Genomic DNA, 24,265 nt, shown 5'->3' with positions numbered 1-24,265 from the left:
TTATTTATTTACTTGAGAGAGAGAATGAGAAAGAAAGAGCACGAGATGGGGGAGGGTCAGAAGGAGAAGAAGATTCCCCGCTGAGCAGGGAGCTCTATCCGGGACTCCAGGATCAGGACCTGAGCGGAAGGCAGTCGCTTAACCAACTGAGCCACCCAGGCGCCTTAAGCTCTTCAATATTTAATGCTGCTTGGAATCAGCCCAAACTTCCAGCTTCTCTGCCACTGACCTAAGTATATAGGTACCCTTTAGTTATACAAGGAGTCACCTCTGGGAAGCCACCTTCTCAGAAGACCCTTAGAATTGTGATCTTAAGTTTTTTTTTTTTAAGATTTTATTTATTTATTTGACAGGGGTGCCTGGGTGGCTCAGTTGTTAGGCGTCTGCCTTAGGCTCAGGTCATGATCCCAGAGTCCTGGGATTGAGCCCCGCATCCGGCTCCCTGCTCTGTGGGAAGCCTGCTTCTCCCTCTCCCACTCCCTCTGCTTGTGTTCCCTCTCTCGCTGTCTCTCTCTGTCAAATAAATAAATAAAATCTTTAAAAAAAATGCCTTTTTATTTATCTGACAGAGGGAGGGCACAAGCAGGGGGAGTAGCAGAGGGAGAGGGGGAACCCAGGCGCCCCTGTGCTCTTAAGTCTTAAGTGGTTTCAGGGTAGGGTGGGGTATGCAGGAGAGGAAACAAGCCTCAGCTAGTGAATAAACTTTCAAGGTAGCAGAGAAACTTTAAAAGGCACAGGGAGGGATGCCTGGGTGGCTCAGTTGGTTAAGCATCTGCCTTTGGCTTAGGTCATGATCTCGGGGTTCTGGGATTGAGCCCCACATCGTGCTCCCTGCTCATCGGGGAGTCTGCTTCTCCCTCTGGCTGATGCTCCCCCTGCTTGTGCTCTCTCACTCTCTGGCAAATATATAAATAAATAACATCTTTAAAAAAAAAATAAAAGGCACAGTAAATTATTGGGAGGAAGTACTTCGTTCAATGCTAAAAGGGGGAACATATTTATATTCAACAAAAGAACTAGCAAGGAGAAAAATAAGTTTAGAACTAGAACAAGTTTTGGGGCGCCTGGGTGGCTCAGGTGTTATGCGTCTGCCTTTGGCTCAGGTCATGATCCCAGGGTCCTGGGATCGAGCCCCACATCGGGCTCCCTGCTCAGCGGGAAGCCTGCTTCTCCCTCTCCCACTTCCTCTGCTTGTGTTCCCTCTCTCACTGTGTCTGTCAGATGAATAAACAGAATCTTTAAATAAATAAATAAATTAAATTAAATTAAAAAAAAAAGAACTAGAACAAGTGCTAAGTACCTGAAACAGATGTAATCCATTAGCATCTGACAGGAAACGCAGCTCTCGATCCAGAAGATATTCAACTGGAACCACAGAACCCAAACCAAGTTTATCTACTAGGGGAGTGAAAGTCTGTGAAAGAGAAAGGACAAATTGATTAGAACTTGGAAAAGAAAATAGGTAACAATTCAACCACATCTCTAACTTTAGAGAAAATATCCATTATTAATATATTTCACTCCAGTAAATACAGATAAGCTAAAGTGTAAGTTCTTAAAAACATTCCCAACCCAGCATCTACCCCACAAATAATACTAGGAAGCAAACTAGACCAGAAAGTCAGCTCAATAGTCTTATTTACAGCTAAAAAGGACACAAAGAATGAGAAATTCCGCAATCCCTCTAGGGATCTGACTAATCTTGTCAGGCTTCAAGAGGGCTAAATTACAGTAAATTCCCAGAATAAAGACTTAAACCAAACTAGAACTCCTGAAATCTTTGTTAGATTTGTAAAATAATCACTGGTATAAATGTTCATGGGTAAATTCATATTACTGTTTCATAAACAGCCTACAAAAGTCACCCAGGGGCCCATGTCAATTTGAGCTTCTTCTACAAGTTCAATTGGAAATGGCCTTAAAAACAAACAAAAAGAGGGGTGCCTGGGTGGCTCAGTCTTTAAGCGTCTGCCTTCAGCTCAGGTCATGATCCCAGCATCCTGGGATTGAGCCCCTGAGCCCCGCATTGCCTGCGCATCGGGCTCCCTGCTCAGCGCCTGCTTCTCCCTCTCCCTCTCTCCTTCTCCCCATGTACTTGCGTTCCCTCTCTCGTTCTCTCTGTCAAATAAATAAATAAAAATTTAAAAAACAAACAAAAAGACAGTCCAGTAAATGATGCTGTGTATAATCAATAGGTAAAAAAATATTTGTTTTGAGTATTATATATTTACTCTGGTTAGCCACAGGAGAATGAGATTTTTTTTTTTTTAAAGTAGACATTTATGCTTTACTTTGCTAACAGGATATAAACAGTGGATACTCTCAGAATTAAACTTACACCACGATTCTGTCCAACTTCAGAAAACAAAACTTACTAAAAAAAAACTAAGCACAAACAACAAAAGCAAAAACAAACAAACTGGGGTGCCTGGGTGGCTCAGGTGGTTAAGCGTCTGCCTTCAGCTCAGGTCATGATCCCACGGTCCTGGGATCGAGTCCCGCATCGGGCTCCTTGCTCAGCAGAGTCTGCTTCTCCCTCTCCCTCTCCCTCTCCCCCTGCTTGTTCTCTCTCTGTCTCTCTCGCAAATGAATAAATAAAATCTTAAAAAAAAAAAAAACTAAATAGCTTACAAATAGCAAAAGAAATGACCAACAAAATGAAAAGGCAATATAAGGAATGGGAGAAATCATGTATTAGGTAAAGGGTTAATATCCAAAATATATAAGGAGCTCACACAATTCAAAAGCAAAAACAAATCATCTAATCTAAAAAATGGGCAAATCACCCAAATAGACATTTATCCAAAGAAAATATACAAATGGCCCATAGGTACATAAAAAGGAGCTGAACAGGGGCACCTGGGTGGCTCAGTCAGTTAAGTGTCTGACTCTTGTTTTTTGTTTTTTTTTTTTTAAGATTTTATTTATTTATTCATGAGAGACACAGAGAGAGAGAGAGCGGCAGAGGGAGAAGCAGGCTCCCAAGGAGCAGGGAGCCCGATGCGGGACTCAATCCCAGGACTCTGGGATCATGACCTGAGCCGAAGGCAGACGCTTAACCATCTGAGCCACCCAGGCGCCCAAGAGTTTGACTCTTGATTTTGGCTCAAGTCATGATCTCAGGGTCATTGAGATCAAGCACTGCATTGGGCTCTGTGCTGAGCCCCAAGTGGTGCGAGCTTGAGATTCTCTCTCCCTCTCCCTCTGTCCCCCTCTGCACTTCCATGCTCACTCTCTCTCTCTCTCTAAAAAAGTGGGGAGGGGGACTGAACATCACTAATCATTAGGGAAATGCAAATAAATACCACAAGGAGACATCACTTCACACCTTGTCAGAAGGGCTATCATCAAAGACAAAAAGGGCTGACAAGGAGGCAGAGAAAAGGGAACCCTTGTGCACAGTTGAGGGTAAACTGGTGCAGTCACTATAGAAAACAGCATGGAGGATCCTCAAAAAATTAAAAATAGAACTACCATATGATGCTGCAATACCATTTCTGGGTATGTATCTGAAGAAAATGAAATCACCATCTCAAAAGAAAATCTGCACCCCCACATTCACTACATCATTATTCACAACAGCCAAGATATGGAAACGACCTAAGCATCCAGTGACAGATGAGGAAAATGATGTGGTATGTGCACACGCAGGAATACCATTTAGCCATAAAAAAGGAGGAAAGCCCATCACTTAAACAACATAGATGAAACTTGAGAGCATTTTACTAAGTGAAATAAGTCAGACAGAGAACAAATAAGATATAATCTCAGGGTGCCTGGGTGGCTCAGCTGGTTAAGTGTCTGCCTTCGGCTCAGGTCATGATCCCAGGGTCCTGGGATCCAGCCCCGCATCGGGATCCCTGCTCAGTGGGGAGCCTGTTTCTCCCTCTGCCTCTGCCTGCTGCTACCCCTGCTTGTGCTCCCTTGCTCTCTCTCTCTGACAAAAAAAAAAAAAAAAAAAGATAGAATCTCATTTACATATGGAAGCTACCAAAAAAAAAAAAAAAGAACTCAGAGATACAGTGGAGACTGGTGATTCCCATAGGTCAGAGGGAATGTGAAATGGGTAAAGGTGGTCAAAGGGTACAAACTTCAGTTATAAGTTGTGAGGGGCCTAATGTAAAGCATAGTGACTGAAGTTAACAATAATGTATATTTGAAAGTTGCTAAGAAAGTAAATCTTAGAAGTTCTGATCACACATACACCAAATATTAACTATGTGAACCAGTGGAATATATTAACTAACCTTACTGTGTGGCAATCATTTCACAATATATATGTATATCAAATTATCATGTTGTTCACAAACTTGCACAAGGTTGTATGTCAATTTTATCTAGCTAGCGGAAAATAATGAGTTCTTAGGGAAAGAGAAGACTTTAAGGATTACATTGTTTCATAACCTTACTATGAGAAGACACTAAAGGGGAAAAATTCTTTAGAAACAAAAGTATCAAATATTACCTAACATAAAAAGTTTCAGTACTGGCACAAAATTAGACACAAAGATCAACTGAACTGAATAAAGAGCCCAGAAATAAACCCATGCTTATAGCTTATATGGTCAATGAATCTATGACAAAGGACACAAGAATATACAATGAGGAAAAGATAGTTTCTTCACAAATATTGTTGGGAAAACTGTACAGCTACATGCAAAAGAATAAAACTGGACCATTCTCTTACACCAATATAAAAATAAACTCAAAATGGATTAAACACCTAGGGCGCCTGGGTGGCTCAGTTGGTTGAGCAACTGCCTTCGGCTCAGGTCATGATCCTGGAGTTCCCGGATGAGTCCTGCATTGGGCTCCCTGCTAGGCGGGGAGTCGGCTTCGCCCTCTGACCCTCCCCCCTCTCATGTGCTCTCTCGTTCTCATTCTCTCTCTCTCAAATAAATAAATAAAATCTTTAAAAAAAAATGGATTAGGGGTGCCTGGGTGGCTCAGTTGGTTAAGCGACTGCCTTCGGCTCAGGTCATGATCCTGGAATCCTGGGATCAAGTCCCACATCAGGCTCCCGGCTCAGCGGGGAGTCTGCTTCTCCCTCTGACCCTCTCTCCTCTCATGCTGTTTCTCTCTCTCTCAAATAAATAAATAATATCTTTAAAAAAAATGGATTAAACAACTAAATGTTAAAACCTGAAACCATAAAATAAAACATAGGCAGTAATTTCGTTGACACTGGCCATAGAAACATTTTTCTCGATATGTCTCCTCAGGCAAGGGAAAACAAAAGCAAAAATAAACTATCAGGACTATGCCAAAATAAAAACCCTTTGCACAGGAAAGGAAACTATCAACAAAATGACATGGCAACGTACTCCATGGGAAAAGGTATTTGGAGAATGATATATCCCATAAGGGGTTAATATAAAAAAAAAATGACACCATAAAAATGCCCAAATAATCCAATTAAAAACGGGTAGAGGACCTGAACAGACCTTCCAAAGGCATACAGATGGCCAACAGACACATGAGAAGATGCTCAACATCACTCCTCATCAGGGAAATGCACAAAACCACAATGAGATACCACCTCACACCCGTCAGTATCAATAAGACTAGAAATAACAAGTGTTGGTGAGGATGTGGAGAAAAAGGAATCCTCCTGCCCTGTTGGTGGGAATGTAAATTGGTGCAGCTACTGTGGGAAATGGAAGGTCCTCAAAAAATTAAAAATACAATTACCAGATGATTCATTAATTCTACTACTAGGTATTTACCCAGAAAACATAAACACTAATTTGAAAAGATACATGCACTCCTGTTTCTTGCAGGGTCATGTACAATAGGCAAGATATAGAAGCAATAAGTGTCCATTCACAGATAAATGGATAAAGAAAACACACACATATGGAGTATTATTCATCCATAAAAAAGAATGAGATCTTGCCATTTTCAACAGCATGAATGGACTCAGTGGGTATAATGCTAAGTGAAATAAGTCAAACAAAGGAAAACAAATGCCATATGATTTCACACATATGTGGAATTTAAGAAACAAAATGAACAAAGAAAAAAGACAAAAAAACCCTTTATAAATTTTTTTTAAAGGTTTTATTTATTTGACAGAGACACAGCGAGAGAGGGAACACAGCAGGGGGAATGGGAGAGGGAGAAGCGGGCTTCCCGCGGAGCAGGGAGCCCGATGCGGGGCTCGATCCCAAGACCCTGGGATCATGACCTGAGCCGAAGGCAGACGCTTAACAACTGAGTCACCCAGGCGCCCCCCAAAAACCCTTTAATACAGAGAACAAACTGGTGGTTGCCAGAGGGGAGGTAGGTGGGGGCAGGGGTGAAATAAAGAGGATTGAGAGTATACTTATCACGATGGGCGCTGAGTAATACATAGGATTGTTGAATCATTATATTGTACAGCTAACACTAATATAAACCTGTATGTTAATTATACTTCAATAAAACAAAGTAAGTTTCAGAAGACACAGGAGAAAAGATCTCCCAATTTTTGCTTTAGTAACTTCAGAATAAAGGTATATTAGGGATAAGCGCGGAGTTTTGGGAGTTCTAAAGAGTTTAGCTATTGGGTAAATACCACAGTTACAGTTATAATATAGGAGTAAAGCCCAAATATGTTCCTAGCCAATAAATCACTCACCAGGGCTGGCCACTGTGTGATTGAGACTCGAGTGCCCTGGACAAGGACTGGGTCCTTCCGGGGTGCCCATACCAGAGACCCTTCCAGCAGAAGCACAATAACTTCTTCAGCATGAACTTTAACCCAGGAGTGTTGCTTCCAGTTACAGCCATCAAATTCTACAAAGATCTGCAAAAAGAGATGAAAAGGAGTTTGGAGGTCACATCTGGAAAAATCCACACTGTAATAATTAAAGAAACATAAACCGTGACTAGGAAAAATTCTACTTTTTTTTTTAAGTTCTTCTAATGAATTTCAATAAAAATCAATCTTACTTCAGAGCAAGGAAGCTGTGCTCAGCTTCACTCTGAAAAGGGTAGCAGAGTTAAGGGGGCACATCCACAGTCAACAATTTTTAGCCGTGATCCTATTGAAATTTGTAACTCTTGGTTTCCAATTTACATCTATGCACACCAGCTGGGGACTTACTATGTATAAAGAACTGGACTAGGTTCAGAAATAAGAGAGAGAAATCTAGCACATTTCCTGGTCTCAAAGAGCTCACAGTCTATTAGGCTGGAGAGAAATTTTTTACAGTTCTATTGAAAAGGACTATGAACTTTTTTGATACTTTTTTTTTGAATAGGTGATACACACACATGGCACAAAATTCAAAAGGATAAACACTGAAAAAAGAAGTTGCCCTCCCAGTCCTACGTGTGGATTTTACTTAATTTAAAAATTTATTTAATTAAAAAAAATTACCCCTGCCAGGAGTGATCTCATATCTGTTAGGAGAGGCATGCTATCATCATCAACAAGGCTTTGCTTCCTCCCACAAGAGACACTCTACTTTTTGAGACATGGTTAAGTAGACAGTGTAAGAAGTTTTTGAAAGTGATTCATATTAAATCAAACTACATTTTTCTAATAAATAGTATGCTTAGGTTTGGCTTTTCCATATAAATTCTGACTTCTGAGCATGTTTCACATGCAGCATAAAGAGCAAGACTTACGCAAATAGGTATCAGTACTTAAAATAGTTATACCCAGGACCTAAAATATAGCTGGTCATAGAAGGGCTAGAGTGTTCATTCATTTTCACAGAATTTTAGTTTGCTTTTGGGAAACACATGCAATAAAGTGATAAAATATAAATGAAAAAAAAATCAAGACCAAGCAAACTACAAAAGGAAGTCACTATCAAAGTATAAAATGGAAAACTTAAGCTGGCCGCTAAGGATCTATACAGCTAGTATGACTAACTGATGTTTTTGGCTCTAAGCTTCTTAAAGGCCAATTTGAAAATGGGAAGTCAGCTGCATAGGTCCCACCATCTACATCTTTTTTTTTTTTTTTAATTAAACTCTACCCCCAACGTGGGGCTCAAACCCACAACCTGGAGATCAAGAGTCACATGTTCTACCCTCTGAGCCAGCCAGCTGCCCCTCTGTCGGAAAACAAAGCCATTACGCAGGGAAGCAATGCTTTTTCAACCCCTTGGCACTGTAGGAAATTTCTCACAAGAAGCTTCCTAAGGCAACAATGAGTGATGTAGGACAAAGCCAGAATCCCTGAGCAGTGACTCCCAACTAGGAACCATGGAGTTACCAAGATTTTTAAGTACTAGGGGCACCAAGCATTTCCTATAGAGTGAGTACTACATATGTCGTATATATATGTACTATTATTTTAAAAATATATGTTGATGAGGGCACCTGGGTGGCTCAGTTGGTTAAGTGTCTGCCTTCAGCTCAGGTCATGATCTCAGGGTCCTGGGATAAAATCCCACAACAGGCTCTCTGCTCAACAGGGAGTCTGCTTCTCTCACTCTCCCTCTGTGCTCTTCCTATCTATCTCAAATAATGAATAAATAAATAAATAAAATCTTTGAAAAATATATGTTGATGATATAATGAATAAAATTTAAATCCATTAAACTTGTTACTGAATTCGTATCAGCTTTTGTTGGTATACATGTTCTCATCCAGTCAACATACAAAATTATAGGTACAATTATATGAAATTTCAGGACACTTATACTTGAAAAGTGTGAAATCACTTCTCAGTAGCCTAGCATTATTAGGTTTAATCTCTTCACAGACAATATAACCTTGTGGGTGTGGAGTGCATTGCTGGAAAGTTATCCCAGAAATTAAATTCATTATATAAAGCTCCAGTTTTATTATAACAAGTAAGCTTCACTTCTACTTACACACACACACAAAGGGGAAACGAGGCTCAGAAAGCAGAAGCATGATTTTTTATAGAGAAAGAGAACACTGAACTGCAATATATTTAATATATGAATGGGCTCACTCATATACATATATGTTCCAAGGGAATAAAACACAACTTCAAATAACTTGCGTACAACTGGGAAGAGATAATCAAGTCTGCACTTATGTGCAGACTCAGGCACCAAGAAAGGTAGTAACAGCATAAATAAACAAAGGTTGGAGTTTATGTTCTAGGAGGCTTGGATTTGAGCATTAGCTCCACTCTATGAACTGCAACACTGGACAAGTCACTCTTCCCTCCTCAAGCATTGGCTTTCTCCCTTGTGATACGACACACCTCTCTTACTTCCCTCATACAGAGGTTGTGAAATTTAAATTAAGTAATGGATTCAAAAGCACTTTGGTCAATTGCAAAGCACTACTTAGGGAATAATATGCCATAAAACAAAGAGAAATAAAGTAAAATAAAGAGGCAGCAGAGATCACCTCAGGGGTCCAGAGGGACTTACATGGGCTGAGGCCAAAAAAAAAAAAAAAAAAAGTCCCAATCAAGTTCTAGGATGGCGAGGAGCTATATAAGCAGACTGTGGAGGAAGGAGTGGGAGATGAGGCTAAAAAAACTAAGAGTCAAGGTGGAAGACCTTGAATACTGGGATGAAAAATTGGGGATTCATCCAGCTGCCAATGGGAGGGGTAAGTGTGCTTGTGTGTGCATGCATGTACACAAGTGCCACTAAAAGGTTTCTAACTGAGGTCAAGCTATGAACAGAGCAGTCAGCTTTAAGGAAATTCGCCTACCTACCAGTGGCTATAGATGGACTGGAGTTGGGGAAGGTAATAGGGAGTGTTCTTCGATGACTTAGAGTGGAAGCAGTGAGACTAGGAAAAAAAAAATGACTTGTGTTTAGGAGAATCCATGAGTTCTATCACCAAGCTTGATGACTGGCTGGATAAAAGGGCAAAGGAAAACGCAACCATGGCTTGGATTTTGAACCAGAGTGGTACCATTACATAACTGATGTCAGGAGGAGGAGGTGGCTAAAAGAGACACAAGACCTTGCATGGCATGTAAAGAAGCATGAAGCATTAAATGCCCTGGCTGAGTCTGACCCTGAGTGACAGTCCTGTACTGGGCATCACTCAGAAAACCAGAGGTTGAGGTTCCATGGCAAATGACAGCCAGGTGCCATGCTGCAGTTCTAATCTGCCAACCACATTAAAAATCAACCATGAGTCACAAAATTATAAGTTATAGCAACACACAAATACAACAACGCTAAAAGAAGTAACTGTACTACAGCTGTAACAATTTTTACTCTATGTACAAAAGAACTTCAACATTCCAAAAGTTAATATTCAGGAATCCTATCATCACTTATCTGAAAACATCAGGGAAAAGTTCAATTATTGGAAAGCCAGATCTTGCTTAATTTAAGGGAAATTATCTCGCAACCCACTTGGGCAAAGGACATATATGGAATAAAGTGTTTACTTTGATGACAACAACAGTGATGTATGTTCTGGGATCAAGCTATACCTCAAGGCTAACAATATGAATTTGTTTTAAGAGCAATATGGAGGGGCGCCTGGGTGGCGCAGTCGGTTAAGCGTCCAACTCTTGGTTTCACCTCAGGTCCTGATCTCAGGGTCCTGAGATTGAGTCCCCTGTGGTGAGATAGGGCTCTGTGGTCAGTGTGGTGTCTGTTTGAGATTCCCTCTCCCTCTGCCCCTCCCACCACTCGCTCGCTCACTTGCTCTCTCTCCAAAATAAATAAATCTTTAGGAAAAGGAAAATAAAGAGCAATATGGAATGTGGATATATGTAAACATATTCTCTCAACAGTGAGGCTTATTTCTGGCCCTAGCACTGTGCTTTACTCCCTAGCTAGAGTAATGGAAGAAGGTAGAACATATAAAGAATCATTTCAGACTAAAGTACCTAGAACATGAACTCTTAAAATGGTAGTGGCCAGGTCACAGAACAGGAGGAAGGGATATAAACTAACAAAAATCAATGATTGTGGTTGGACTGAGTCAGAGATGACCAAGGCAGGTTGAGTATCTGAACAGAACAAGACTAAAACAGTTTTGAGTTGATTATTTAAAATCTTTTTTTAAAATTTCTATTATTAGAATAGAAGCAGCAAATAGAACTACACATGCTACAGCTAAAACCCAAGGACTAGATGTAAAATATTTCATTAGTTAAGTTAGTGCCAATACTCTTGCTTTTATTTAAAAATTCCTTTTATAGTATCTAAGTGATTTACATTTATTTTAGTGACATTAAAATTCTTTAATAAAATCAATTAATTTCTCTCAAGTTTGATAATATCAGATAGTAGTAATATGAGTAATATAAGCTTTCATGTTTATTGTTTAATCATCAGTTTAGATTCTGGTTCTCCCTAAGGCCATCCTTCCTACAATTAATAAAATTACTCATTTATTCACTCTCAACAAAAACAGAACACCCCTTATGTTAATGTATAGCATTTACTGGGGTCAAGAATATCAAGGTGAATAAAGCTAGCAATTGACAGAGGGACTCACACCCCAGATGAGTCAACAGAGAGGTATAGAAATGATCATAGAGCTATGTAATAAGGGCAGTAACAAAGATGTGAACATGCTATATTAGGCCAGAAAAGGCATCTGCCTTGAGAAACTAGAACAGTTTTACAGAAGAGATAGTAGTACCCATGCTGGGTCTTAAAAGACAAGCATTCTGGCAGGGAAAGGAGAGCCTTTCCAGCAGGTACAAAGGAACAGAAACATAAAAGCAGACTGTGTGTTCCAGGCAGCAGCCAGAGCTACCAGTCAGTAAGTAAGTAAGGGCTCTGTAAGGGCTCTGACTGGCATGTTAATGCGTGATGCATTGAAATCTGGTGGCAAAGGTGTCTTGTTTGGCCAGCAGAATGTTTTGTTGTTGTTGTTGGTTTGTTTTTAATGTGCATCTTTAGGCAGTGTCTGCACTCTCCAGGTGCCAATCTCCACTCTACCCTCTGGTCTTTCACCTGTTTTCATAAGCCTGGTACCCTGGACCCATGTGGGTTTATGTTCCCTGATATAGGCACTGGGGGAGCCACTGATAGTTTTAAACGGGGAGGGGGAAGACATAGTAAAATGTTTTATAAAGATAGTGCCATCTGGGGAAAAACTTAATGTTCAGTTTAAAATAGAAAATCAAAATAGAAATTACGAAGTATTTTAAATTAGATGAATGTCTAAACACACTTTACTTATACCGTGAAGTAGTATTGAGAAGTCTTTAAAAAATGAGATACATCTAGGGGCACCTGGGTGGCTCAGCTGGTTAAGCGGCTGCCTTCAGCTCAGGTCATAGTTCCGGGGTCCTGGGATGGAGCCCGCCATTGGGCTCCCTGCTTGGCAGGAAGCCTGCATCTTCTCTCTCCCACTCCCCCTGCTTGTGTTCCCTTTCTCACTGTCAATTAAATAAATAAATAAAATCTTAAAAAAAAAAAGATACATCTAAAACACTTAAGGAAAAATCTCCAAGATGTATTATATGCAAAAAAGCTGGCTTCAGGGGCGTCTGGGTGTGTCAGTTGGTTGAGTGTCTGACTTCAGCGTGGGTAGTGGCCTTGGGGTCCTAGGATCGAGCCCTGTGTCAGGCTCCCCGCTCAGCAGGAGTCTGCTTGTCCCTCTACCCCTCCCCCTGACTGTTCTCTCTCTCAAACAAATAATATCTTAAAAAAAAAAAAAAAAAAGCTGGTTACAGATTTTGGGGGGGCAGTGAGGGAACAGAAGGATTGAGACAAAAGAGGTAATAGTATTTTAGCCTTAATCAGTAAATGTGCCTTCTTCTTTAAAAAAATATGTATTCATAAAAATGCTTAATACTTTTAAAAGGGAAAGTATTAACTTTGGGAACAGGGTGGAAGATTAATTACAGAGAGAAGAAACTGAAGGCAGGGAGACCAATTACAAAGCCATGATAATCCAGGAAAGAGATGAAAAAGGCCTAACCCCACAAGGCTGTATGAAGGGAAAAGTTTGAGAAACCAGAGAGATAATAGTAACAGGATATTGTGATGACTGAGAGTAAGGGAAATGGAAGACTAACTCAACTCCAAAGGTCCCTAAATTTTCTTTTCCAATTTTCCTACCTACACTCTGTTCACAAAGGACAACAGGTCCAAAATGGAGTCACTTGTGCTAAGCCCAAGTCATCAAATCACAAATCTCCCAGGAATGGAATCTTAAACCAGTAAATCTGGAACTACCTGGTCACTACTAGTGATGTAATCAGCCTGACAGACCCCCACTGCCCCCCAAGGAAAGTGGCCTTGTCTGAAACAATCAGCTCTTTGCTAGAATAATCTTCTTGTCCCACCTCCTTTTGCCTATGTCTTTCATTTTGCAGGGCTCTCTGGAGTTCCTTTCTATCAGCCACAAGGGTTTGCTGCCTGATTCAGGTGTTGTTGAAAAAAGCCAATTTAAGATCTATAAAATCTACCAGCTGAATTTTAATGATTCTAAACAAAACGTAAAGTCTGTTTCAAATGATTTTACAAAACTGTGGGATATCTCGATAGCCAAGATGCGGAATGATGCATGTCTAGAAGACAGCAGTTTTCAAACAAAAAACAATTTTCTCTGTGTGGTTCCTTTGATCAAGAGATAGCTTTCTAGGGCGCCTGGGTGGCTCAGTTGGTTAGGCGACTGCCTTCGGCTCAGGTCATGATCCTGGAGTCCCCGGATCGAGTCCCGCATCCGGCTCCCTGCTCAGCAGGGAGTCGGCTTCACCCTCTGACCCTCCCCCTCTCATGTGCTCTCTCTCTCATTCTCTCTCTCAAATAAATAAAATCTTTAAAAAAAAAAGAGAGAGATAGCTTTCTAATAATTAACCTTATTCACCACCTCACCCCCCCTTATAACAACCACAATAAATTAAATGTTAAGTACTTGAGTACCATAGGGATAACCTGAATAAAAACTCAAGCATATACATATATAGCGCTTTTAGGGGCTGTGGAATCACAAAGATCTGGATTTGCATCCCAACTTCCTCATTTCTTAGCAGTGTAGCCCAGGGCAAGTCACTTTAGCCTCTTTGCGCCTCACCTCCTTTGCCTATAAATAGGGACAGTAAGTATCTCAAAGGATTGTCTGAGGATTAAATGAAATAAAAGCATAAAAGGCCTAGCGGACTTTGGTCTCCTGATAAACTTGCATTCCTTAAGAAACTCACACTACTGGTCTGATTATAAATTGGTATGATATTAAAAAAAGAAAAAAAATGTTATCTATCAAGAATCTTAAATATGTGAACACTCTGTGTCTCCATAATAACACTCCTGGCAATAATCCAGGATAGGCTTTATTCACAAAAATGCTCATCACGGCATAACTGATAAAGGTTAAAATGTGAAACAATTTCAATATTCAATGAAAGAGGAACAGTTAAATAAATTATCCAGCCAATAAAAATTGTAAGATTTTTCTTAGAAAGCATTTTATTGTCTTCCTTTCAGTTGAGAACAATACATGTTACCTGTGGAAAATAAAGCACCAAGAAAATTAAAATCACCCATACACAAAAGTTTTCAGTAACACAGGAAAATTGCGACATTAAGTAAAAAAGCAAAACACAAAATTGAAAATACAGTATGAATTCGACTTTTAACAATTCTAAAAAAGAGGTTAGATGAATACGTATCAAAACATAAACAGCAGTTTCTAATCGGTTGTGACATACAGGGGCTACTTTTAAAAATTATCATCAAAATAATTTCTTCATTCTGTATCACAGGCATGCATTACCTGAGAATCACAAAAATAAAACATCTAATGCTTCTAATCTAATAAGCCAGATATAAGTCACAAAAACCAGTGGACAATGGACTCCGGACTGGAGTCCCAAGTAAGATTCCATTAATCTCAAGACCAAAAAATTAGTACTAAGTCCATATCAACAGAAATATGTAACAAAAAAATTAAAGATCAATTATAAACACCTTATGACAGGAGGCCACAGAGTAGAAATTCCGTAATAAATCAGATGTGAAAGTTAACAATCTAATACCAGCTTCTAAATACTCTTTTTAAGATATGGGAGTCAGAGAAGTCCTCTTAAAATAACAGAAAAATGCATGTTCTGTTCTTGATGGAACTTACAATTTAGTAGGGAAGATAAGCTAGCTATACATCTTGTTATATATCTATAAGAAGAAAAACCGTGATTAATATTCCAAAAGAGGCATATAACAAAGTACTAAAGTAGCAAAGAAAAAAAAAACATGCTGGGGATTCAGAAAGGCTTTACAGAGGTGGTAGAACCTGGAATGCACAGGCTTTCTCTTCTCTTTATAGGATTTCAATGGTTAACATTAAAAGCAAAGGGGTCAAGGGGAAACAAAGCAGAAGCCAGAAAGTATTAAGAAAGTGCAAGATCACTGAATCAGGGATACTTGCTATAAATATCCTTTTGGCAACACCCACGTTCCCTCATTCGATTCCTTGCACACCAAGGGTCCTTCTTATCTGTAATTTGGTCTTGAGTAGACCAGGAGGGGGCTCTGTGCAGATCTCTGGACAGGTATTATCTCCCACTGTAAATTAATAACCTTATATGATGATTTACAAATAAGTCTCCAGAGAGTTTGGTTAGTGAGAATCAGTTCCCTAGAGCCTGATTACTCCTGGACACACACACACAAATGGAGTTTTTGCTCTTGCAAAACAGAGAGGTCATACTATATGAGTCACTACTTAACAATCAGGCAGGTTTTACCCATCTATAGAAGAAGGGTAAAAGACACTCTGGCAGTTAGGGGAGTGGGGTAGGGAGGGCTTAAAAACCACCAACCTGTCAAAGGCAGTGGAAAACTGAGAAGCAGCAACAGGTGTTGTGTCCCCCAGGCCTGTGGAAGCAAAGCCTACAGGAATCAACTCCAGCTGTTGAGAAAATCACTAACAACAGAAAGGCCATGTTACTTACCCACCATTTAGGGGAAGGAAAGTGGGGAACTAAATCAACCATAACACGATGGAAATGAGAACCCGGCAAGTGAGCACTGAAGGAGGGAATGAGCCCTTGGCAGGTGGGGAGTTAGTGAAGGAACTCTTAGAAACAAATGGGTAATTAAGAGGAAAGATCTGATTGTGTAGTAAAGGGAGAGAGGATGCTGGATGGACAAAATGACCAGTGTATGTGATCACTGGTGGATATACTACACAGCTCTAAAATAAACAGAATGCAAACACAAAGAGGCAACTATTAACAATTATACACATACATACAAGACAAACTTTAAAAAAAAAGAACAATATGAAACACCTGAGTGCCTGAAAAACTCAAGGATGGCTCACTGTCTCAAAAACAGACCTCCTGCTCTAAGAGAATTAAAATGAAAAGTGCAGTTAGAGGGACTCACACTTAAACATTACATATTCATTTGTACAATCTCACTTTTATTTAAAGTTCTCTAAACCTTACACCAATCCACAAAACCATATTCTATTTAATAAACCGCGTATTGTGTATCATGCAGCTTTTTATTAAACTTCTGGAATTATAAGAAAAGGACACTTAAGGATAATCATTAAAATCTATAAACTCCCATTTCAATTAGGACTGAAGTTCTAGGTCACAGGCTTTGACTGTGGACTGGAAATATGGTACTGTCCTGGACCTGATTCTAATCATTACATTACCTACAAACAAAGTAGGGAGGTATTTTAAAGTCCACCTAACCCGAGACAAGGAGGACGTAAAAAAAAATAAGGCAGATACAGATATGCTTTCAGTCCTCTTGGAAGACTCCCAGACAGAAGAAACATGGTACTAGCCTGGACACTGCTACAATTATTACATTATCTGGAATCAAAGGAAAGGAGTACTTTAGAGCCCACCTTTCCGCCAGATAAAAGATGAAAGATTAAGGGATAAAAAAAATAAGGCAGATATGCTTTCACTCCTCTTCCAAGTTCTGGAGAGCTGTGATAGCTACGCTACACATTCAAAACAAATCAGTGCTACTAAAGGCATCATTTAATTATAAGAAACAGCAAGAAAAGGGCAGTTTACTTAATAAAATTGGTGCTGCCACCATTGGTTACTCAGTAGGAAACAAGTTAGATCCCCCACCTCACATGCCGTTTGCAAAAATATTCCAGGTGGATCAAAGATCTCAAGGTAAAAATAAAGAAAACCTGAACAACATTTATATAGGCTCAAGACAGGGGAGCTGTCCCCAAGCAACCCAGAAGCCATTAGGAAAAGTCCAAGAGATCTGATGATATAAACATTTTTGTTTTTCTGTATGGCAAAACAACTCATCAAGTTAAAAGACAAAGAGAAAATAACTGCAACACACTTGTCAAGTAAAAGAGTTCATATCCTGAAAATGCACAGAACTTGTACAGAGCAATGACAACTCCTTTATTCAAATGGGCAAAAGATAGGCATAAAACTCATTAAAAAAATACAAAGAGCCAATAAACATAGAAAAAAGCCAGTAGTCATGAAAATGCTATATTATTCTTTACCCATTGGATTGCCAAAAATGACAAAGACCGATGACACCATGATGGCAAAGGTAAAAAGGGAAAGCACTGCATGCACGCACTGCTGGTGGGAGTATGAAATGCTTTCACCTCACTGGAAAACAACCTGGCATTACCTAATAAAATAAAAGATGCATATACTCCTGTAGCTCCTAACCCACTCCTGAATGTCTAAACTACAGAAATAAAACCATGATTACACAAGATATATGCTCAAGTTTATTAACCACAGCATTATTTGTAGTACCAAAATTTTTTTTCAATAACTTTAACAGCATAAGGAGGAATGATTGAACAAATGATGGTACATCCATTCTATGAAATACAATGTAGTTACCTAAAAGGATGAGTAAGATCTATAGGTATTGATGCCCATGGTATAATGTTGAATGGAGAGAGAGGGGCAGCTGGCTGGCTCAGTGGGTAGAGCCTGCAACTCTTGATCTCGGGGTTCTAAGTTTGAGCCCCAGGTTGGGTATAGAGATTACTTAAAAATAGAATCTTAAAAAAACAGAGTCCTTACTTAAAAGGGGGGGGGAAAGAGCCTGCAGATATTGTGCAGCGTGATACATTTGATTAAGAAAAAGGCAACCCTTTGTATATAGATGAATGTTTTTACATTTTTTGTACTAGTATGAAGAAAGATGAGCAAAGCCTTCTTTTGCAAGTGGAGGCCTGTGAAAGATAGATTGTTGGCTTTTCCTGGGTACTTTTGGTTATTTGACATTTCACAAAATGGAAGTCTTGCTTTTTAACAAAAAAAAAAAGGGAAGGAAAACCCATGTTTTTTTTTTGGTCTGTGTGTCTTACCTACCGTCCCTACATATATGAAGGTTCCAAGGTCTCTGCAACTCATATGAACCAATAATGATTTAGAACACAAAGAGGACAGACTTTAGAGTCAGGAAGAAATGCATAAAAATCCATTAAACTAATCTTGCAACAAGACTTTTTTTTTAAACAAGCCTATTTAGAAATACAAATAAAGCTACTATTCCATGGGGGGCGGGGAGGTTTTTTCCCTATTACATCTAAAAATCTCAGTAATTATTTGTTAGCATAGCTTTGATGAAGATGCCCACTATCAAACCCTCAACAACAAAACTCCCAATCAAAAGGATCCTGACTTTTCTTTTTTCATATTTCATTTTAAGGTAGTACATCGCTTTGGTATTGTTTTCCAGAAAAGGGTTCATTAAATGGAGCAGGGCTACATTTTGAAACATTCAGGATTAAAAAGTATTTAGAAAGAGGGTATTAATGGAGCCTAAAACTGAGAAGTGTTTTCAATCACTTCAAAAATTCATTCATCCAACCCTCAATTACTCATCCTTAACAGGGGGCGCCCTGCTATGCATTACTCAAAACCAAGCATGCCTGAAAACATCTTAAACTAACTGAATGAAAATCTGCCCAATCACAGGCCAGCTGCTTGAAAACTCCACCCTTGAGTACAGGAAGAACACTTTTGATTGGAAGACGGTTGTGTTTACTACGGTGTGTGGTGCAAATTGGTAAGGCCCACATGTCTAGGGTCCAAAGGAAATCTCTTTAATGAAAAAGAAAAACAAACGGCCAGTTCTCATCCTAGACTAGTCATTGTCATTAATAGAACCTCAACATAGCAACTGCAATTCTTGAGCAATTTTGCAAACTGGTGAAAAATTCTAAAGGCTCTGAGTTTTGTTGTGGTTGTTTCTCATCTATGTCCCTTGATAAACATACAGGACAAGCTTGTTTATTCTCAAAATCCTAATCTGCCTTTGCTTCTTTATGTATACAGCTCCATGCAAGACCTCAACACAGTTCTAATGTACGCTTGGCTTTAATTTCCAAGAATCACTGCAACTTTTTACTTGGTTTGAGAAACCAATTCAATGAGCCCAGTGGTAAAATTATTCAGTATTTAGCTTAGTAGTGTCCAGCATTTCAGTGAGCTTCAAAAACCTCTGCCCTTAGGGAGCCCAGCAAACAACAAAGTGAATGGGTAGCCATTTCAGGTGCAGAGCTCATTAGCAATTCATCTGATGGAGGAAACAACTAGAATATAAAATTCCAACTGAAAAGCTAGGGCAGGCTAGGCCTTAGGTCAAAGTATGCATGTAATGATGGATCTTCATTATGTTTTGCACTTACGGGGGTAAATTAATGGCTCTGAGAGAGACACCTCTCCCCCACCCCAACCTAGAAAGCAGTCTTTTGAAGAAAGCACAGAGGAATTTAAATCCAAATCCCCTCCTTCATCATCATCCTCGTCCCCTTGTATTCCTGGTATCTTTTTACAAATTCGCCCCACTGAAGCCTCATAAATGCCCAAGCAGCCTTTTCTTATTTAGCATGGAGAAAGATCAAAGAATGTGAACTCAAGTAGCAGAAGCAAAGGCTAAGCCAGCCGCAAGCCAAACAACCCATAAAAGCTTGATAAGGGGGAGGGGGGGAAGCCTACCACCACCGATCAATAGATAGAAAAATGAGTATCAGAAACCTACAATATCAAATCCCCAAAAATCATTCCAATTTATAGCAAATAAAATATCTAGAGGAGCAAGTTCATCACGAAAATTTGCCTTCTGCCTGCTGATGCATTACATTCCACAAGAATCTCCCTATTTTCATAGTATCTTAACAGAGAAGCTAGGGCCGCTATCAGAATGAGGAACTAAAGAGGCTTGCAAAGCTCAAAGACAATATTTTGCCGCCACATTAACAAAAATAACACAACCTGATCCCAAATACTAGTTAAGTTCTATTTTACCGAACAACTTTAATCACAAAATATACCAAGGCAAGTATTCCAAAAGCGCCCAAGCTCCAACACAAAGTTTCACAACAAAACCTCTCCCAGGGTTGAGGGAGTAGCCGAGCTGGGAGCAAAAAAGCACCACCCAGCAGCAGCCCCATTCGCCCGCTAAGACACATCTCAAACTTATCAAAAACAGCCACAACTGCAGCTCCTGTCACCCAGAAGCTCAAAGAGAAAGGAGCCCGAAGAGAGTCCCGAGAGCTGGCCTTTCTGGAGACCGCCAGGCCGAGCCGGGCTCAGACAAGGAGGAAGTAACTGCCAGATAAAAAAGCCCCGAGCAGCTCCAACTGCAGCCTCTGTGCCTCCCACAATTGCCCACATTCCCGCCCCACTCGGGGCTCCGGGAGGAAGGGAGCAGGGCGCAGGTTTCCAGGGAGGCTGGGAACTACAGGTCCGCGTCTTTCAGGAGGCAGCGACAGCACCAGCCGAACTCTGAGGGGCCCGGGAACCCAGGGTTCGGGAGCCTGTTCCCAAGGCGTGTTGGGGAGAGGGGGACGCTGAGAAAGGGGTCTCTCAGGAGGCGGGGCCTCCCAGGTGGAAGCGGCAGCTCCTGGCGCCCTGGCCGCCCCCGGGGGGAAACCGGGGCGCGCACCCCGACGCGGAAGCCATGCCGGCCAGAGCTCGGGGTGCTGAGGAGCCGGTGGGGGGCGCTAAGGAGATCTGGGGGCGCGGAACTGGGTCACCCCCACCCCACCGCCCCCTCACAAAGGCCCCCGGGGAGGCCGCCCGCAGGCCCCGCAGCCCCGGCCTCAAGTGCCCGCCTCGGCCGCCACTCACCGCTAGGTCCTGGGGCACCGCCCCGCTCATGGCCCGCACCGTGCCGGCCCGCCAGGCCCGAGTGCGCAGCGCAGGCCCCGGATCTCCGCCCGCCGCCGCCGCCGCCGCGGGGACCGAGGCCGAGGACGAGGCCGCGGTATCCGCGAACAGAAGCAGCAGCCGCTTGCCCACCGGGGAGGCCGCCGCGTCCGCCATCGCCAGGGCCGGCCAGACCCGCGCTCCCGCCCGCCGCCTCCCACCACCTCTGCCGCTGAGCGCCCGATCCGCCCGCAAGGCCTCCCTCCGCACCACCCGCGGCCGCGGCTCCCCCCCACCCCCCCCAACAGCCACCACCAACCACCGGCGCCGCGCAGCGCCCCCCGTGGCCGGGAGCGGAGCCGCAGCCCGGGCCCCGCACAGCGCCCCCCGCGCTCCGGAGCGGGGCGGCAGCTCCGGGCCCCTCGCAGCGCTCCGCCCCAACCTCCCCGGGGCCTGCAGTGCCCCCTGCGGCAGGGAGGGGAATTGCAGTTTCGGCTGGGGTGGGGAAGTGGGCGGGTCCTTCGGTCTTCATGGCACCATCCTGGGCCCAACCTTCTTTCGGGGGGGGGGTCCCCATATGTGAGAAGGCTTTAGCTTACCCGCCTCAGACACCAAAGACTTTTACTGGGGTGGGCGGGGCTTGAGGGGCAAGGTACCTCGAGTTGGTGTTTTGAGCTAAGCAGTTAGTGCCCTAATATCTATTGATTTCCTGTCCTGAAAATACGCCCTTACCATTCCTGTCACTATCTTTTAGGAAACTCTCCCCATTGGCCCATGGGACACAATATCTTTCTCTCACTGGCCCATGACATAGTACCATCCTATTCTATACTCCCAGTACATCATAGGTTCCTTTCCAATTGACCAATGTGCTACATCCAGTGGATGTTACAATACCATTCTTTCCACTGGGTGAAGGCCCATGTGCTTCCAATATCCTGGTATTTTGACTTAAACCCATGGAACTTCTTCCTTTTCCAAGTCTGCCAATGTTTTAAGTACAGGTGTTTCTCAGTTAAACTTTGAGGGGAATTGGGATGAGACCAGCAATAAAGAGATTCTCCTCTCTGGTTCAATAGCACCTCCTCTTACCATGGAAGTAGTGGGAGTGGGGGCAAAGAAAACCCCACCACTCCTATCTCAATTCATTTAATATAGCTGTGAGAGATTGATAACTCCTGATAGAAAAGGGACCGTAGAGAAGGGGAGATACTGAAATTTTGACCTAGATGGTCTTGCACACCAGGCACTGGGAAACCTCAATCATTGACATCAACAGTATCAGATTAGCACAGGGTGCATGGTCTTACGGAGGCAGAATGAGTATATACGGAAGTAGATACAAACCACATAGATAAAGGGTCTAGAAATAATCCCTGATTGTTATCCTAAAAGTGACCATTTCTTTCAATGATCTGCCCTACAGACAGAAAGAGCAGTAGCCGGTTCTTTTCTAAGACTTATGTGCCTACTCAGTTAACTCCTGTCCATACCTTTTCTTTACCCTTGACATACTTTTCTTGCAGCAAAGGTCTAAGGCTCCAAGGGGGAGCAGGCAGCAACTACTGACTTTAGAAAAAGTATGAAACCTCTTGGGAAGTCATTCTAGAACTAACCTTGTAGAGCACCAAGGAAACATTTCCTTGAACTTTTTCTCTCTTTATTCCTTGGAACTTCCATCTCACATAAGTCAACCCGAGGCCTGAATCAGAATGCTTTCCTGAGCCAAGAGACATCTCTTAAAGCACACGGCCCACAAACTATCAGTTGTTAAGAGAACAAGGGTGAATTCCTAAAACCTGGCTGGCTGCCTTGCAGGTTTTCTACCAAAATTCACTGTTGGGATTTTCTCCTGAATGGAGTTCTAATTATTGCCCTAGTGTTCCAAAGCTGGCTTCTCAGCACCAGAGACAGAAATGTGCCTAAGTTCAGGGATGGGAAGGCAAAGATGAGAAATTCATTCAACAAATATGGCAGGCCCTTTCCATGTGCCAGTAACTTTTCAACGTGCTGGGGATGCAACACTGAACAAAACCCTTGCCCTCATGGAGTTTACATTCTTTCCTATACTAGCACACTTCAGGAGTGGAAAATGAAATCTCACTTGGCCTCACAGAAAATAAACAGTATAAAAATCTAACAGCAACAACAGAATGAACATAAAGGAAAAAAAGAAAAGTCAGTTTGGATGTTCAAACTTTACCCTTGCTCAGTGGGTGAAATGAAACAGCAGCAGTTTTAAAGAAAGAAAAAACTTTTAATACTGAGCCTTCTTTAACCACATGCCAAAGCCCCACCCTCCTCAAAGCCCCTCCTTTGTTTGTGGGGCAGGTGACAACCCCCACTCTTTTTGGAGTATATTTTCATCCCCTCAAAGGCTCCTGCTCCAGGTTATCAAGCCAATCCTGTCCTGCACACTTCATTGGTATTCAAAGATGAGTGCCACAAATTTGAAGCAGGAAACTGGGACGGAGGCTAAGCAACTTGACTCTTCTTGCGCCTGGCAAGTCAGCACCACAACTGGTAAAGAAAGGCTATGCCTTAGGGACAGAGGCTCCTTCCTGCCTGAATCTCTAAGCAACTAAATTTCACCCACACAAACTGGAAGAATGCTAACATAGGGAAAAGGGTGGAATAGCAATGTCTAAAGAGAGTGAACCACACAGCTTCCCTGAACACACGAACATCCCAAATTGAAGCACTATGGAAAATACCAACTTCTAGGGCAAAAGAGAAGCTCTGCTGTTAGGATAATTTTCCAAAAGCAGTATTTTTAGAATGGAGAAATTGCCTAGGTCTTTGGAATCTGAATTCTGATGACTAAATCTCCATCTCTCCAGGGTATAAAATGTGAAAACTCTTAAAAAAGAAAAAGATTCCCAGTCAAATCTCTCGGCCTGCTTTCTTCCCACTTCCTAAAGCCTACAAACCAATCTAGACAAGTTCCTGACTGGGCCATCAAACATTTCTCAGGGAGCTAGAATGTATAAATACTTGACTTCAACTTGCTGGGAGAGTGACCGTAGGGAAGAGGAGATAGGTACCAGGGCAACAAAGACCAAATCAGACTGCCAGAAATAACCAAGGCCTTAACACAAGCCTGGGCCACAGGATATGTCTGCCATGGCCGTGAAGGGTCGAGGGACCAGATACCACCCTCAAAGGGTGAAGGCCCAGCCATGCCCTAGAGGAAGGGGCTGTTGGAGTTAGGTGGCCTTCTCCCTGCTTCCTCCTTGCCTTTCTTTGTGGAGAAGGGAAGAAGACACTAGAGTACACAAGATTGCTTGGGAAAAGGAA

The 24,265-nt window shown here is 41.8% G+C and overlaps 1 protein-coding gene across 2 annotated transcripts in view; it reads right to left on the bottom strand.

Moving 5' to 3' along the window:
* Positions 1-21,166, bottom strand: part of KDM3B (lysine demethylase 3B) — a 65,555-nt gene extending 44,389 nt beyond the window's left edge. The window contains exons 1-3 of one of the 2 annotated variants that reach the window (XM_028103488.2): positions 20,951-21,166; positions 6,620-6,787; positions 1,301-1,414 (exon numbers count right to left, since the gene is read on the bottom strand). In XM_028103488.2, coding sequence (XP_027959289.2) covers positions 1,301-1,414; positions 6,620-6,787; positions 20,951-21,145 — 477 coding nt within the window. In that variant the 5' untranslated portion in view covers positions 21,146-21,166. The remainder of the gene's footprint in view (positions 1-1,300; positions 1,415-6,619; positions 6,788-20,950) is intronic. The other variant, XM_028103489.2, reaches the window with a different exon arrangement.
* Positions 21,167-24,265: the final 3,099 nt, after the last annotated feature.

Source organism: Eumetopias jubatus, unplaced genomic scaffold, assembly GCF_037043125.1.
Source record: "Eumetopias jubatus isolate StellerSeaLion01/CBP00866 unplaced genomic scaffold, mEumJub1_p1.0 scaffold_5, whole genome shotgun sequence".
NCBI lineage: Eukaryota > Metazoa > Chordata > Mammalia > Carnivora > Otariidae > Eumetopias > Eumetopias jubatus.
This window is presented reverse-complemented; position numbering and strand designations above follow the sequence as displayed.